This window comes from Euprymna scolopes, chromosome 36 (assembly GCF_053919585.1).
Source record: "Euprymna scolopes isolate OS-2025 chromosome 36, ASM5391958v1, whole genome shotgun sequence".
In the NCBI taxonomy this organism is placed as follows: domain Eukaryota; kingdom Metazoa; phylum Mollusca; class Cephalopoda; order Sepiida; family Sepiolidae; genus Euprymna; species Euprymna scolopes.
Window position 1 is genome coordinate 4,190,286 of NC_136517.1, and position 16,931 is coordinate 4,207,216.

The window sequence follows — 16,931 nt, forward strand, 5'->3', positions numbered from 1 at the left end:
AAGTAAGGTAAAGAATCCAAAGGAGTTGGGGAGCGCAAAGAAAATGTACAAGAGTGATGTACAGAAAGAAAAAGAGGGGGGTGGTGATAGAGAATCTATAGGGAGGGGTGCAAAGAGAATGTACAGAAAAGGTGTAAAAAAAGGTAGAGACAATGCAAGGGAGAGATGCAGAAAAAATGTAAAGAAAGAAAGGGAGGTGTAAAGAGATATACAAGTAAGATGAAAGAGGATAGTGGGAGAGAAAAGAAAATGAAAAACAAAAAGGGAAGCAAATCGAAGGGTATGCAGAGAGAAAGGTGGGTGCAAAATGGGAAAGAAGCAAAAGAATGACAGATGGGGGCAGAAAGAAGGAGAAGTACAGAGAGTGGAGGCGACGCAGGAAGAAAGAGAGGATCAGACACTGATGAAGAAGAGAGGAAGGACAAGGATAGAAAAGAAAAGAGAAAAAGTGGGGGTTGAAAGGAGAAACGAGAAGAGCAGAGATAGCGAGAAGAAAGAAATTAATTTTGGATTCGTATTGAAGATCAGAAAAGGATAAATGGCTTTTTAAAAAGTAATGGAAAAAATGTTGGAATATTGTAAATGAGTTTTTTAATTTGGGGATAAAAAAAATTTAGAAATTGCAAAAACAATCAATAAAATTAATTATATTTCACCTGCTTGTTTCGTTAATCTTAATTTTTGAAAACTAACAATTTTATTCCGTAATGCAATAGGTTTGAAGAAAAATTTATGTTTTCCTTTAATTTTGAAGCATAGCTGAATATTAATGCTTGACTTTTGTCTTTTAAATTTAATACAAGCCAAAATTTAATTCTTTTTTTTTTTTTAATCAATTTAAAGGCTTCAAAATCACTTCCAAATTTTCAAAGGGTGACAATCTAAAATGATGTCCATTTTTCTTATCTCTTAATAATGGATTAAAACGTTTGATATAGTGTGTTGGGTCCGTAAAAGATACTGTACTGTAGGAAATCTTAAACATGAGAGCTCAATGTGTAGCAGAGCGAGAATAGAAAAACCTAGAATTTTATTATCCATATTTCAAATTTATTCCATCTTCAGAAGAACAAGTTGACGAATGGTTATGGCTCAACAAGACAACAAGAGTGATCTTGTGGTTATAACATCATGATCTGCACATGTGAGCTTAAGTTAACGACTTTAATTTCAACTTAAGAGTGCTCAACAATAAGAACAGAGTTCTTAAAGAGTCTGACATAATTATTACTATAATTATTTTTTAATACCTACATATGATATATATCTCAGAGTTTTTATGTAGTGAGTGAAACTGTCGCATTTGCGAGTGATTTTTTCCAGAAATAAAAAGCTTATTTTTTTAGGTGATTGTATTTTTTCAACAACAATCTTTCAAAGCTCATTACTCAGTGAAAAATGTTTTTTTTACCATTTATTCTATTTCAAATAAAATGAACGAAGTCAAATTATTCAAACAATAAAAGGTTGAATAGAACAATATACTCTTCTTTTTTTTTTATAGGGAAGGCTGTTTAAAAACACATCTGAAGATATTTGAATGGTTATGCCTTCAAGTCGCAACATAAAATTCTGCGTCTATTTAGAATTGCATTTAAAAAGAAAAAATGCAGAAAATCTTTGATGTCACATTCCAAAAATCATGTGGTTTTGGCTAGTAATTTTTCTATTTGGCCAGTAAATGAAAATATTTAGTTGCCAAATGTCAAGTAAAGATAAATTTGTCCGTAAAGTCCTGTATGTGTGTGTGTATGTATATATAATATATATATATATATATATATATATATATATATAGCCTTTGAGACTTTACACGACGGGTTGCCACAGTCGATTGAAAATTTCTTGGGGCGACTAAAAGTCGTAAATCACTCGCCCGCCAGTCAATAAAATTTCTTTAAATAAAGGGAAAAACTCATTTATTTTACGACCCTCAAATATGCGGTGACATAGAATGACCTATGTCTCATCATTTGTGAATTCTTTCATCTCTAGCTGTGAGACTGTTGGAATATTGAAAAAAGAGTGGTTACGTTAAAGGTCAACAAGAGGTCAAATTTACACATTCGGTGTGTAGTCAAAATGTTGCCTTCATTTAGCTCTCTGATTCGGAAATTCATTTGGAAAAAAAAATTCTTTGACGATTACACTTCATGCTTACAAAAGTAAAGACGAACATTTGAAAGAGGAAAAAAACGCATCGTCCCGTCAAGCATCCAAAGAAATGATTCTTATTTCTATGGAACAATAATATGAATGATGCTATATAAAGAAACTGGTGTTGTATTTTAACATTTTGTTTAATATTTACTGTAATGTTTGTAGTAATAAAATAGTTAATTTACAAGAGTTAAACAAATATTTTTTGTTAGATTATACACACGGTAATTTCTTGAATTGTTGTAAAAATTATTTACTATTATTGACTGAAACAAAGACATAAAGTCGGACGAGTAAAAATATTTTGGGGCAAGTAAATTTTCCCTCACACTCGACCAGCGGTCGAGTGATTTTTTTTTTCAAATCTCAAAGGCTGTATATATATATATATATATATATATATATATATATATATATATATATATACATACATACATACACTTATTGCAGCCCTTCTAAATTCAGAAGTGATTTTAAAGTATTTGTATTTCAAGGAATAGAAAGTCATTTTTTTTTAGCGTGAATTAAAATGTTAACATTATAAAAAAAAACAGAAGCAAACACAGTAAAAACTGCATTAAAAAAAATGTGCCAGAAGATAATGGATGCTGGTGTTTACAAAGGTGCAGAGTTTCTGGATTAGCTATGACCTGCTGAGGTGGTCCAAATTGACAAGAATTTAAGGAGCTTTGATCTTGATTTAAGATGGAGAAAAAGGTCAAATATTATGGTTCAGTTATAAAACTAAACCATATGGAACCATTAATTTTCAACTGCATATCAAATGAAATTTTTTATTTTGTTATTCGAATAAGATTCTTTGCTTTCTTTTAAATTTAAAGGTAATTTTAATTGGAAAAGGGAGAAATCGATTTTTTGGATACATGCAAAAAAATAAACATAAGCAATAAAAAGTTACATTTGTTTTTAATAACGGAATATAAAAAGAAAAAAATTGGTGCTTATTCAGATTAGCACTTATAGTGATAAAAAGAAAATGGAGAAAAACTTTTATCATGTACCTACTTGTCATGGAATGACGATAACATATTCCAAAAGTCACAAAAATTGATCAAATAGTTTTTACTTTTGATAAAAAAAATTTGCCCATTTTTTATTAATTAGTGAAGGCCGAAGCCATTTTCAATATTCTCCAAATTTTGTTTTCAACTTATATAAAATGGCACTTCTATGATTCTACTATTTTATTATTTTAATATTTTATGTTCTTAAAAAAAAAAAAATAAAAAGGATATTTTAGTAAATTATTGCTTGGTTTCAAATTGTACGTTTCAGTTGTCTTCGACATTATTCAAAAATAAAATAAAAAATTTGAAATATAAGTCGGTTATCTGCTGTTGATTCCTTCATGGATGCTGCTTTTTCCCCCCTCGTATTGACACAAAATAAAATTTGATTTTCTTGAATAACAAACAATTAGATCAAATTACGTGATTTTTGGAATATTTCACCTTCGTTTCATGACTGGTACATACATGATACAGACTTTTCTGCATTTTCTTTAATTTTAATTGCAGTCATAAGTGCCAAAAAGTGAAAATGTAAATCATGCTACAAAATAGACGACGATAACAAAGGTTTATATTCATTCAGTTTTTCTTATTCTCTTTGCAAGTTTCAATATCTCAGCAGCCAAAATGAGGAAATAGTCAAAAAAAAAAAAAAAAAAAAAAAAACAATGAAATAGCTCTGAAATAACAGCAGTACTCCTTACAATAACTCCTTAAAAAAAATATTAATAAAAAGAAATTTTAATAGTTCATTATTTGTCATAAGTACTTTAATAATTATAAACTCTTAAAGTTTTAGTTAGCTTTTTACGCAGGAAAAATTTTTTATGATATCCAACATTCTGGATCAACTTAAATTAAAACTATTAATATTCAAATGATTTCGGCTGAGAAAAATATAAATATACTAGCAAGCCGCCTGCTCATAAAATAAACAAATATTATATTTTAATTAATGCAAATTTCTTATTCATTACAAACCAAAATACTATAGGTATTAAATTTAGCCTTAAATTCCTTTTAAAAAAATGAAGTAGAAAAATATAGAAAGAAACTAAGACATGTGCATGCGAGTATTATGTTTTTTATAAACAGTTCACTTCTTGTAAGTAAAAAAAAAAATAGTCGAGCTTAGATCAAAACCGAAACCTAAAGACAGTGAGTCAAGTACAATAACCATTAGGCCAGCTTGACACAATCTTTAAAAAGTGTTTTCAAATCTATTTATTCTTAAGAAAACTGTCATGTGAACAAGTCCTGCATGCACATTCGTGAAACAGTTAAACAAATAAAAATCTGATGACACACACGTACCAATTATTCAATTTTGACCCCTTAGCAGCACTTTTATCCAAATGAAAACCAATTAAGTTTTCTGCATGTCTGAATAGCCTATATACCAAATTTCAAGTTTGTAGATCAAAAATTCATTGAGTATATAGGTTGAGAAGTGTCCTCACACGCACATTCTCACTTTCATAGATATATAAATAAATACAGCAAATAGAAAAGCAGTAAAACCCATAAAGGAAAAAAAAAATATTCTGATATTTTTTTTCTTCCCAATTTTCTCATTTTTCTAGGAATGAGACATCCTACGAGATGTCAGAAACTTACTATTTCAGAGATTCAACCAAAATATGTGTGTGCATGTGTCGGTTCACATAGACATACATATCTATACATGAACACACATCCAAAGTATGATTTTTTTTGGTTCACATATACGAGCAGTAGCCCTCCCCCTCTATATTTTTTATTTTTGTCTTTTTTATAATGTTTTCAGCAGATTATTATCGAACGGAAATTAATCTACCCAATTATCACAACAAAAATGCAAAATCAATATTTAAATATTTGTAGGAGGTGCTCAGTTTCTAGTGAAATTAAAAAATAAAAACATCAAACTTGAAAGTTTAAAAACGAAATAATGTGTCACTCAGTAGAAAAAAGGCATAAAATGTAATTGAAAATAAAACAATAACATTTTGACGTCCCAGGAAAGAATTCATCAACAGAAAGTATTCGAGTTTACTTCATTTTTTGGGTTTTTTTTAAACTCTTATGCCAAATTTAGGGGCATACAGATCTAATCAGCAATATTTCATTCATATATATATATATATATATATATATATATATCTTGAGTGAATATAAAAATGCATACGTTTATTTATATATTTTTTTGAAATAGTCAAAATTGTTACAAATAATAAGCTTAATGAAGATATATTATCACGTTCAGAACAAATATACTTTAAATTTTCATACCAGTAACCAAAAAAAAAAAAAAAAAAAAAATCAATGAACTTATTGTTAGAGATGAATATTTATATTTTATGGAAAAAAGTAAGATAAAATATTCACTTATTTCTAAAAAAAAAATTCATTTTTAATCACGATTGTAGACTGAGATTTTGTGGTAACTGGAATGAAAATTTACAGTACATTTATGTCTTGGAATCTTTTTTAACCTTGAAAACTATATACAAAATTTTTTTTTTTTGTTATAAAAATTTAATTATTAGTCCTTCATTGGAAAATGATTTTGTTAATAATTTACAGTTGTAAATTTTAAATGGATAGAGCATGAAAAGTTTATTCATAGATATTTTTTGTGTATATGTGTATATGTATATATACGTATATGTGTATGTATATATATACACACACAAACACAAAAAATAAACTTTTTATGCTCTATCCAATCAATACAGCTGTAAAAGCCGTAAGAATCATAAATAATACTCTGAATATCATTTACAGTAAATACAAGATTGTCTTGTGGTCACAGATTGATTTCTAATCTAAATACTGGACTATGACTTTAGGGCTAATCAAGAGAGAGGGGGTAACACTATCCTTTTAAACTTTACAAAAAATTTTAATTTAGTAAATACTTTATTGAGAAATAAATAATTATTTTAATTCTAATAAGACATTTATTGACTTTAAATTTTCAATGTTTTCATTAATTTAAAATGTGAAAAAAAATTGTGGTTCTGTATAGAAACTGAAAATTTGATAAACCCATTGTAGACTGAGCACTTCTGCTAGTGAAGCAAAGAAAAATGTAATGCCATTTCTGATGGCGATACCTTGTGTTTTGCCTCTCCGTTTCTTCTCTTTCTGTTCGGTGAGTCTGTCCAGTGGTAAATCATACATATCAAGATTGTAGACTTGCCGAGCCAGCACTCGAGTCAACGTATTGATAGTTTTCTGCGATTGGAAAAAAGAACAAAACAAAATGAAAACAAAAGTAAAAAATAGAAAAAAGGTTTCAAATTTGATAAGGATTGATGATTTGTTCAAACTAATCTCTCATCTTGGATATCATTTTCACGTTTCAGTCAACGTAACGTTACACTGAAAGGACACATAGTGCTAAGTAATAATCAGTTCTAAACAAGACTCTTCTGGAGGTTGAAGGTTCAATCCTCACTACAGATGATACTAAGAATACAATTACAAATTACTTCACTCAATCACGGCTGATGGAATCAGAGCAGATTACCGTCATGGATGAAGGGTCATATTCGATATTCCATACGAATCCCTAAGTTCGGCATAAAGATCCTGGAGTTTGAGAAGAAGCACCTGAAGAAGATCGGAGGTTACATAGACTGAAACATTGTGGAAATAACATCCAAGATGAAAACAGTAGTTCAAATAAAACAATCCTAAAAATACAGAAACAGGGTAGTGCATGAGGAAGTGTAATTGTCATATATTCATATATTTTTCTCACGCAACATAGTCAATATTGAATTTTTATTTCCACCATAGATAGTCAAAGACTTAGGTTGACGTCTAATCGTCTTTAGAAATTGATGTAGAGAATACAATAACTTTTGTCATCTCAGCTTCTTTTTCTCACAAGTTTCCAAGTTGAATTCAATTTTGTGATGATGTTGTTGTAAATTGTGCAAATACACGTATGCACTAGCACAGAAGTTTTTCCCTTCATTTTATCCGCAACGTCATAATGATGACTATCAACATTTCAAGCGTGATTAAACCCGAAAGTTAACACAATATCTTTTTCTCCATAACCAATGAATTTTGTTCAAACAACTACTGCATCATAATACTACATATTGTTTATCTGCCTTCCATAGTGGCATGGTTCTATAACTTAAACACTCGACTAGCTACAACCACTATCGACAATGTTCCCCACTCTCTATTAAGATATTAGCCTAAATTTAAACACAGATTCCATAAACAAAACTTCTTTCCCAAAACTGTCCGCATGTGGAGCACTGTTCTACTGGTCTGCTTCTCAGCTGATTACAATATGGTAACCTCCAAATCCGATGTAAACAAGTTCTTGTTGAGCCGTCCCCTTTTATAATACAAATTCTACTCAATCTACACCATTAACAATTACTAAACTACCACCTTACATTCATTAACTCTTATTCTCAAATGGCCTTCGGACCTTGATAAGTGTTGTCTCCCTTGTAAAAAGAAAAAAAAAGTTTCCCGTTTTGCACACACCTTCCAATATTGTTCACATTTAAACTTCCACTGAGGTGATCAGATCTAAGCCTCTCTTCAAGACTACTTACACATTCATCATATTCTATCATTCCTCTCCATGCAACTAATATCCTCAACCCTCACTGGGCAGGTTTAACTTCCATATTTAACACTTTGTAAGGATACCTGACAGAATCTTTTCTTGATCAATGCATAACGCTCTGCTGATTAGTAATACCAAAAGTTACCTGAACTTACTCTATCCGTTCCTAACACGTGCAATCATATGAGCTCCTAACAAAACTTCCCAATAGCTTTGCCATCCAAATATACTTTCTCCACATCTATGTTAAAACAAGAATATCAGGTCGATATCACATTATGTAAAAAACTCTTTTTGGAGTGTTATACGCTAATGTAAAACATTTCTTAACAATTCTAAAAATGTCATCCATAATGTTTTTCAATTCCAACTTTTTATATAAATTTTTCAGGACACACACAAAAAAGGGGGTGCTTCTTTACTATCATTTACAACTGAAAATCGTATTTGAAATAAAAGCACTTTAATGTACTTACATGTCATGATGAAATTGGTAAAACAACTAAAAATTGAAAAAAAAAAAAAAAAAACAAGTAGAAAATTAATTCCAAGTAAAAATAAATTTTATTGGAAATTGCAGTTTTATTTTATCATCCATTTTTACTTGCTAGAATAAAAAAAATTACTTATCTTCCCTGTTTTTCAGGAACTTCCAGGATTTCAGCTGTGATCACTGGCAGCTCGAGAAATTTTATGTTTACCTTTAATAAAAAGTTCTGCGCACAAACTTCTACTCAACTATTTTTTCTAATTTCAGATTAGAATTACTTATTTCAGCATAACCAGTAAGTACATCAAAGTGTTTTTTGATTTTAAATTTTTAACTGTGACTCATAGTAAAGAAACGCCAAGAATTATTTTTGTTATTTGTGATTCTTACCGACCACTCTTTGATTAATTCCTCCCATGAAGTTAGGGAAGAGAGAACATCCAGGATTTGATGCCACAAGTTTGCAGATATATACACACTCAAATTAGCTTTTATCCAAGTGACAATCAAAGTCTGAAAAATAAAATAAAACCAGTAAAATTATGAGCACAAAAACGATTAACAATGGTCATCATCATGTTTGCAGTAAGAAAAGACCTGATAGCTAAGGGGTTAACGATGTTGGTTTTTAAGTGCAAACTTATTAAGCTTGTGTTTCAATCTATACGAATGAACCTTCAAAAGATGAAAAGGGTTTAATATTTTAACATGTATATTTCCCCAAAACCTCTGGCCTTGATTTTATGATGATCATGAAACAAAATTACAACTTTATACTTAAATACAGATTTATAAAGAATCAGAATCAGTAATTGTATTGGAGCCGGGAAAAATATTGGAATCATCCTATCACTGGTTGATATACTGCAAAACAAAACAATCAAAACCCATCACTATATATATATATATATATATATATCTGTGTTTATGGGAAAATATGCTTATTCAATTATATTTCACCTTTTATTTATACCAATCCTTTAATTTATGAAGTGCAATGTAACTACAGAGCATACAACAAATAAATGGCAAAAATCTACATTCCAAATTTCAAGATACTATCCATCTTACCGTTTATTTCTTTAAGTATGTTAAAATGTTCAATTCTTGACAGCACCTGTTTCGTAGCGCAGAATCATTCACGTAATTATTATGTCAATTTTTTTTTTATTTATTCCACCCTTAACTCATCAGAAGAAAAAGAATTCATCAACTTTAAAAGAAAATAAAGGAATATGGCATGATTACAAAATCCGTAAATTGGAAGAGAAACTGCAATTGTGTTTTCTTTTAGTTATGCCATCTTTTAATATATATATATATATATATATATATATATATATAATCTAGATAATATTCTGCTTGTTCCGTAATTAGTTTGTACGTTACTCTTCGGATAAGGCCAAATACAATTTTTGAAAGCCAAAATGCTTAAAAAAGGCCAAATTCGCAAAATTTGGTTTTAAAAAGATCAGTCTTGCAACCCTGGACAAGAATATAAAAATGACATCCCTTTCATGTAACCTCATTTTCAAATATCATTATAATAATAAATGATCATTGTTATAATGTTGTAAGAAAATAACTTAATAATTTCAACATGCAGCAATTCTTCAAAGAAAGAAGTCAGCAAAACTTTGCATAAAAAAAAAAGAACATTCAAATGAAACAAGGACAAAGAAAACATTGGTTGCCAAGAGGTGCTGGACTGAAGAAGTAAATTAAATATTGTTACTTACAATGTGATTTTTTTATTTGTACTGAACTATGTAGCACAATATTACTTTCTGAGTATTTATTAGTATTTATTAATTTATCTCATTTGGGTCGATTCTATATTTAAAATACAATGGATATTATTTTCATAGAAATTTTAATAAACTCATGTTTGTTGCATGTTATTGATGTTTCTGTCCAAAAAAAAAAATTTTTTCTGCTATCAAGACATTTGTTGATTAAATATATTTCTCATTTTGTGGAATTTCTATACGTTCTACTAGTATATAATAATATTTAATTATACAGGGAGACCCCCAAAAAACGGGCCCCAACTCTAATTAAGCCTCGTTTCTTAGTGTTTTGTTCAAATGAAATGAAACTTTGGTCATAACGAGTTTATTATATTCAAAACATCACATCAAAACACTAGGGTCTTCCGCCTTTTTTTATTCCATTCTACAGCATATGTTCTAGATGGCCTCCATTTAGCTTTTGTTTTTTTTGGGGTCACCCTTTATATAATGATAATAATTCACCATACATATAGCTCTATTCCTCTAAATATTGAACTGCTGATATTTTCAAATTGTTGATTGATCTTTTTCATTGAGGATTTTCCATATGATCTAAATTGAGGGTTCATATCTAATGTGTGTGTATATGTGTGTGTGTGTATATGTGTGTGTGCATTGTAGTGTACATGACCTCCTTTAAAAAAGCAATTATACATATGTGTGTGTATGTGTATTTATAAGTAATATTCTAGTTATCCATATTTATGTGGATCTCATTATAATGGAAGTTTGGAGTCGATGCTAGATAATGGGCAGTTTTCATTGCTTTCAATAAATAGCAAACACCTTGTTTTGACAACAACAGAAAAGTAAAATGTTATTCAAATTAAAACTATGAAAATTTTTAAAGAATATGAATTTTATTTTATGACAAAAGTATCCACTTTTATATTAATATTCCTGCTTTTAATTTTTTATCTAGTTTAAGTGATGATAACCAATTTGTACTGATTGAGATTTCACAAGTAGCTGTGAATTCACTAGAGTCCATACATGTAGCTATTGCATGAAGAAATAAATTTATACCTGGAATATTGGTTGGACCAAACGGCCTCCAAGGGTCCCATATCGTTCCGCTGGTGGATTCTTCTTCAGTACCCCAGACGTGACGGAAAGCAATACTAATAATGTTTGTTCCCTAAGTGAAAAAAAAAAAGTTATATTAAATATTTGTAGCAAATTTATTGCAAAAATGAGCCATCTTGGCATTAGGGTTCTTACTGATGGCTTGAAGCAGTTGAAAACTATAAAATGTATAAAAATTTACTTTTATAAATGACACCGTGTTTACAGCTCTTTTTTTCTAAAAAAAATGCAGGACTACATTCTTGGGTCCTACTCCAAAAATTGAATTAAAATAAAAAAGTAACATGGTTTTATGGCGGAGGCACAAAAGGATATAGGTTTCCTTATTCAATCCTGACATTGTCTGGTGTTCTTACTAATGCCAAATCAGAAATACAACATCTGATATTCCATATAATTTATTAGACCAAATATTTCCATTTGCATCAAACATGAAACTATAATACAGTAGAACCCTAGGATACGATTTTTTCAGGTTACAATGTGGAATACAATGTTTTTCCGGTTACAATGTAGAATACAACGTTTTTCAGGTTACAATGTTTTTCCGGTTGCTGGTTATGGTATTTGCCCTGTCTGCTGTTATTTATAATATTATTTGATTATATACATGTGTATTATATACTGTATAGTATTTTGTTACTAATTTTTAATTCCGTATTCCAGGGTTCTACTGTACTTTAATTCAATACTAATATAGGAATATACTTACCATGTTTTTGGTGCTAACTGTATATTCAGAACAATATGCCTGTAAATATTCAGAACCCTCTTGCATAAATCAACCTAAAAATAAAATTAAACATTCTGATCAGTTTTGATATATTTTGGAAAAAACAAATTATTAAAATGAATAAATGAGAATTTTTTTTCTTTGCTAATTATATTAACATTAAAAACATCTTACATCTAATTCTATAATAAAATGCTGTATCTATAGTAATCTACAAATATGTAAGTATTTCTAATTTGCATATTTACTTTTTTTTTTAAATATTTTTAATTAATATTATGCAATATACATTAATCATATTTTTCCATTTCTATGATACATTCTGGCAGGCAATATCTTGTATTTTTATGGAGGAGGGGGGGGGATCATCTCAGATATTATTATTATTACTATTTTCGAAGGGTTATGTGTTGTAATAATATTATGCTACCAGGCATTACTCTCTTCTATACAGGAAGGAGGGAGTAGTATAGTATGTTTGTTAGTCAGAATACCATCCTCCAAAGTTTTCTCACATTCTTTGCAGAGTAGTGCAGTATATTTCTTAGTGATAATATATTTCACCCTAGCATCAGCTCCTCTTTTTTTGTGAAGCAGAGAAGGGGGGGCATATAGTATAATATGTGTCTGTTTTTCATACTATCTTCTCATGGAATGAGTTAATTTAGTATCTGTTCTGATGCCATGGTACCATCCTCCCAGATACTACCTTCTCCTTTTGTTTAACGGGGAGGGTAATATTTGTTAGTCATAATGTCATCCCCTCAAGCATTGTCTCTTCCTTTGGGGATCAGTGTATTATATATTCGTTCGCTAGGATATCATCTTCACAGGCTCACAAAAACATGCTCTCTCTCCGGTCGCATATGTCTGCTAGCATCCATATATAAAGAGAGGTCTATATTTTTTCCATGTACAAGATTCACTCCTAAACTAATCAACCATTACGAATTTTGGAACACAGCCAGCTGCTAGGTATAAAGGGTGGTAATGTGGGCTATATTTATTTTAATTTAAAAGATGAAAGTCCTTAGTAAAAATCCAGATACATCTGTTTTTTGTGAAGTTTTAACAATACATATTAAGATATCAATAAATAAATATTCCAAATTTCAGTTTCTTTGAAATATTTTAGACTGTTTTAAAGGACATAATATCGACACAATTAAAAAATTCAAATATTTCAGATTTTCATTGAATTTTATTTTTATTTAGACACAAATTAAGATTCTCTTTATTTCAATTTCTTCTTAAGGTTCCTTAAGCTTAAACCTTTCATTTTAAACATTTTCTAGAATCAAAACCAACGGATTTTGATAAAAATTAGAATAAGGATTTTAAACATAAGGTTTAGTATCATATCTGTATTTTAATCTTCGTAAAGAAACAAAACTGATGAAAAACTGTTCCATTAAAAAAATTTTACCTATCCTGAGACTTGTATTCTAATATATATATATATATATATATATATATATATATATATATATATATATATATATATATATATATATATACATATATATATATACATACATACATACATACATAAACACACACGATATCATACAATTATGTGCTAAAAACCATCTGTCCCAGCAGTTCTGGGGAGAATAGGTTTTTAATACTAGACCTTCATTGGTGGCTGAACAAATCAAGTTCATGTGTGGAAATCATTTAACTTCATCATTAAGGGAGTATAATATATTTTTGAAACTCCATGGAATAAGGAAAGTATTAATTCTATCTTGCAGTAAAAAAAAAAAAAGCATTAAATTAAAAACAGAGACACCAGCCATCCAAGATGCATTTCTTAAATCAGAAGGAAATATAACTACAATTTCTTTGTATGCAAAATATATATATTATTGGAATATTTAACTAAATAATTATGTTTTATAAATAATTATGTTTTATAAATAATTATGTTTTATAAATAATTATATCTTATAAGAAAACAGTTAATGCCTTGTTAATCATTTTTTTTTTTTTTTTTTTTTTTTATTATTTTTGCCTTTGTGTTTTGAAAATAAATCCGTTTTTCTAAGACATCAACAAACCAAACCTTTCCAGTGACAAGGGTTTTCAACCAGATGGTGATCTTTTGTGAGTGAAGATTCCACTAACAATGACCAGACAATCAAACTCAGTGACATCCCGGAGAACGAAAGTACTGTTTTAGTACCATTGAAAACCTGTTGATGTGGAAATTGTGTTGCCACACGGACTCAGGGTCTGTACGTTTCTGATCTAAATCTGATCTGGCAATAAATAGTTCCAGCGTCAAGTGAATGCCTGAAGATATTTAAAGGGTCAGAGACTAAACTGTTCCAGTTGTGATATTGCATTTAACTAACAATCCACCACAACCGAACAATAGTCTATGAGAGGGTTATATATATATATATATATATATATATATATATATATATATATATATATATCTCCAAAGAGTGAGAAGAGTTAAATCACAGATTAATTAATCCTGTGGTTTAGTCTTACAAAATATTGTTGGGAGGAAATATTTTTCTATAAGACAATCCCAGCAAAATAAAATAGCTCAATATACAAGATAAAGCACGGACTACCTAATACCAAAACAAATGTGATTAAAGGAAAAACTTTAAATTTCTTGTATTGCTTGTTTCAAATTATAAATTTCTGTTTAAAAATGCTATATTTTTACTGCACAAAATAGAAATCTTACATTTCTTATATATATATATATATATATATATATATATATATATATATATATTTGTGTTGGGATGATTAATCAGAATTAAAATCGGAAAAATTGGATCATCTCAGAGTATCGCAATCTGTTTCGGAAGAATTTGTGACTATTTTCTGATGGCAAAAACGATTTCTTTAATTATCTTTTTTTTTTTTGATTTTTTATTTTAAAACAACATCTTCCGCTGCTGGTAATAATAATAAAATAATAAATATTTATCAGTTTTATACTATCAGTAACACTAAAACCTATAGATCACTCCTACGAGTGTGTTTTACGTATGAGAAAATATCTGCACATTTAACATTTTTTACGGTAATCAGGAAAAAGTAACAACTTCATAGTTAAATATTTAGAGATTCATAAAGAATCAGAATCAGAGAAAAATATTGGAATCATCCCATCACTAATATATATCAAATTTTGAGTCATATTGAATATTTTTGATTGAAAATATAACTAAAAGGTTGCTTTTTTTGTGTTTTTATTTTTCCACTTTCTTTGAGATCTTCAGAAAAAATTATCAAATAATAATAAAAAAAAAACAATGTTAAAAATATGTTCTACTTGAAAGAAGGTTCATGAAAGTTTATAATTAAAAGAATTGCAAGTGGACGCTTACCTGTTCTGAAAGCAGGATATCTCGATGTTCCTCCTCATCAGTTTCTAGTAGGAAAATGTTAGCGGCATTTGTGATGAAGACTTGTAATACTTTTTGAAGTCCAGCACGGACATCGTAATTCTGTTGTTCCCCTCTGTCGGCCAACTCTTGTATTGCTCCGAGGTATGATGCATTCCGAAGATGTGATTTGTCCTGTAGATCATTGATCAATGCTAAACGTGGAGTAGAAGATGCTGGGGACTCCTGGAAGCATGACAATGGCATGAAGGAGAAGAAAAATAAGGAAAGAAAAAAACATTAAGATTTAGTTATTATATACATATATATAAAAAATAGTAGGGTAAAGTATACTCTCAAGCTTAGATAGAGTAACTAGTCTAATTAAAGCAAGACTGATATAAAACCTGTGATCAGGTTGGTTTGTCACATATCACATATAGTAATCACTTGCCTGGTGGAGAGCATGGATCATCATGTCTTCGACATTGAACAATACACTTGAAATAAACTCGTGGAAATTGTACAAGAATTCAAATTTTCAACTTCTTCAAGAGACTAATAGAATCATTATTTCATGCATCCACATGAAATGTTATAAAGATATTTTACGTATTGAGTTTCACTATTTACTTCAGCAGTGCTCAGTACATAAGTAGAGCTAGGAAGTTATAAAAATTGCCATAAATATATTTTAATAAGACATAGCCTCGGTTCACTATCAAAAAAGAAAGGATACCCCTGTAGGGGAAGCTGCACATGTAATTGTGAGGTAATGGTTATGCAATCCCCAACCACACCTCTCTTGAATCGGCACTGTTTGAGTCTAGTGGCAAGGAGAAGTCCAGGACAACTGGAAACAATGCAGAGATAAGCGGAGAGCACATACAGCATCTGTAAGTCTCCAATGGTCAACCATTTTGTTCTGATAAGGTTCAATGTTGCTTATAAGATATATATATATATATATATATATATATCTTATATAAGATCCTTTGTTTCACTACAGATATAGTTAAGTCCTTTTTTTACTTAGGAATTTTTCTCCAATAAGTCAGCTTATACAAGTTCTAAGTTAGCACCAAGAAAATTTATTAAGAATCCCTAGAATTTATACTTCATTTTGTCTTCGTATATAAATGGTTAAAAGCAATATAGTTAGGTATGGTTATAGAAGTTTATTCTAATGAACATAAAATAAAAACATTTATTAAATATATGATCGAATAGATTATATGTTTTCTAATTAGTCGCCGAGATAACGTCAATATGCCTGGAGAGGGGGGGGGGGGGCTTTGTTTACTTTTTTTACTTTCTGTTTTACCCAACTAGTCTACAAAGATCAACTACAGGGAATTTAATTTTGAAGCCAATAGTGTCTATCTTTTTTATTTATTAAAAAAAGAAAATTATATATATATATATATATATATATATATATATATATATAGTCTTTGAAGTTTTTAACATTTGAAACCATACAAAAAGTTACTTTTTATCATTCGTTAAAAAAAAAAAAAAAAAAAATCTAGTCAGTAAGTCATTTAATCACCTGCAATCACTGCATCAACTCTCTCGAATTTACTATAATACCAATTTTATTTTTTTTATTTTTCAAGGGATCATCAGTTGTTTACCATGAAACACTGTTTCAGGGATATATATATATATATGTTCTTGTTTTTTCTTAATGCTTT

General features: G+C 29.3%; 1 protein-coding gene across 14 annotated transcripts in view; it reads right to left on the minus strand.

The window, feature by feature from the left end:
* LOC145260287 (ral GTPase-activating protein subunit alpha-1-like) overlaps nt 1-16,931 on the minus strand; it is a 476,501-nt gene that overhangs the window by 339,376 nt on the left and 120,194 nt on the right. For all 14 annotated transcript variants that reach the window (XM_080118139.1, XM_080118137.1, XM_080118136.1 and 11 more), the window contains 5 exons: nt 15,238-15,480; nt 11,858-11,931; nt 11,086-11,197; nt 8,657-8,779; nt 6,290-6,410 (listed from right to left, as the gene is read on the minus strand). In XM_080118139.1, coding sequence (XP_079974265.1) covers nt 6,290-6,410; nt 8,657-8,779; nt 11,086-11,197; nt 11,858-11,931; nt 15,238-15,480 — 673 coding nt within the window. The remainder of the gene's footprint in view (nt 1-6,289; nt 6,411-8,656; nt 8,780-11,085; nt 11,198-11,857; nt 11,932-15,237; nt 15,481-16,931) is intronic.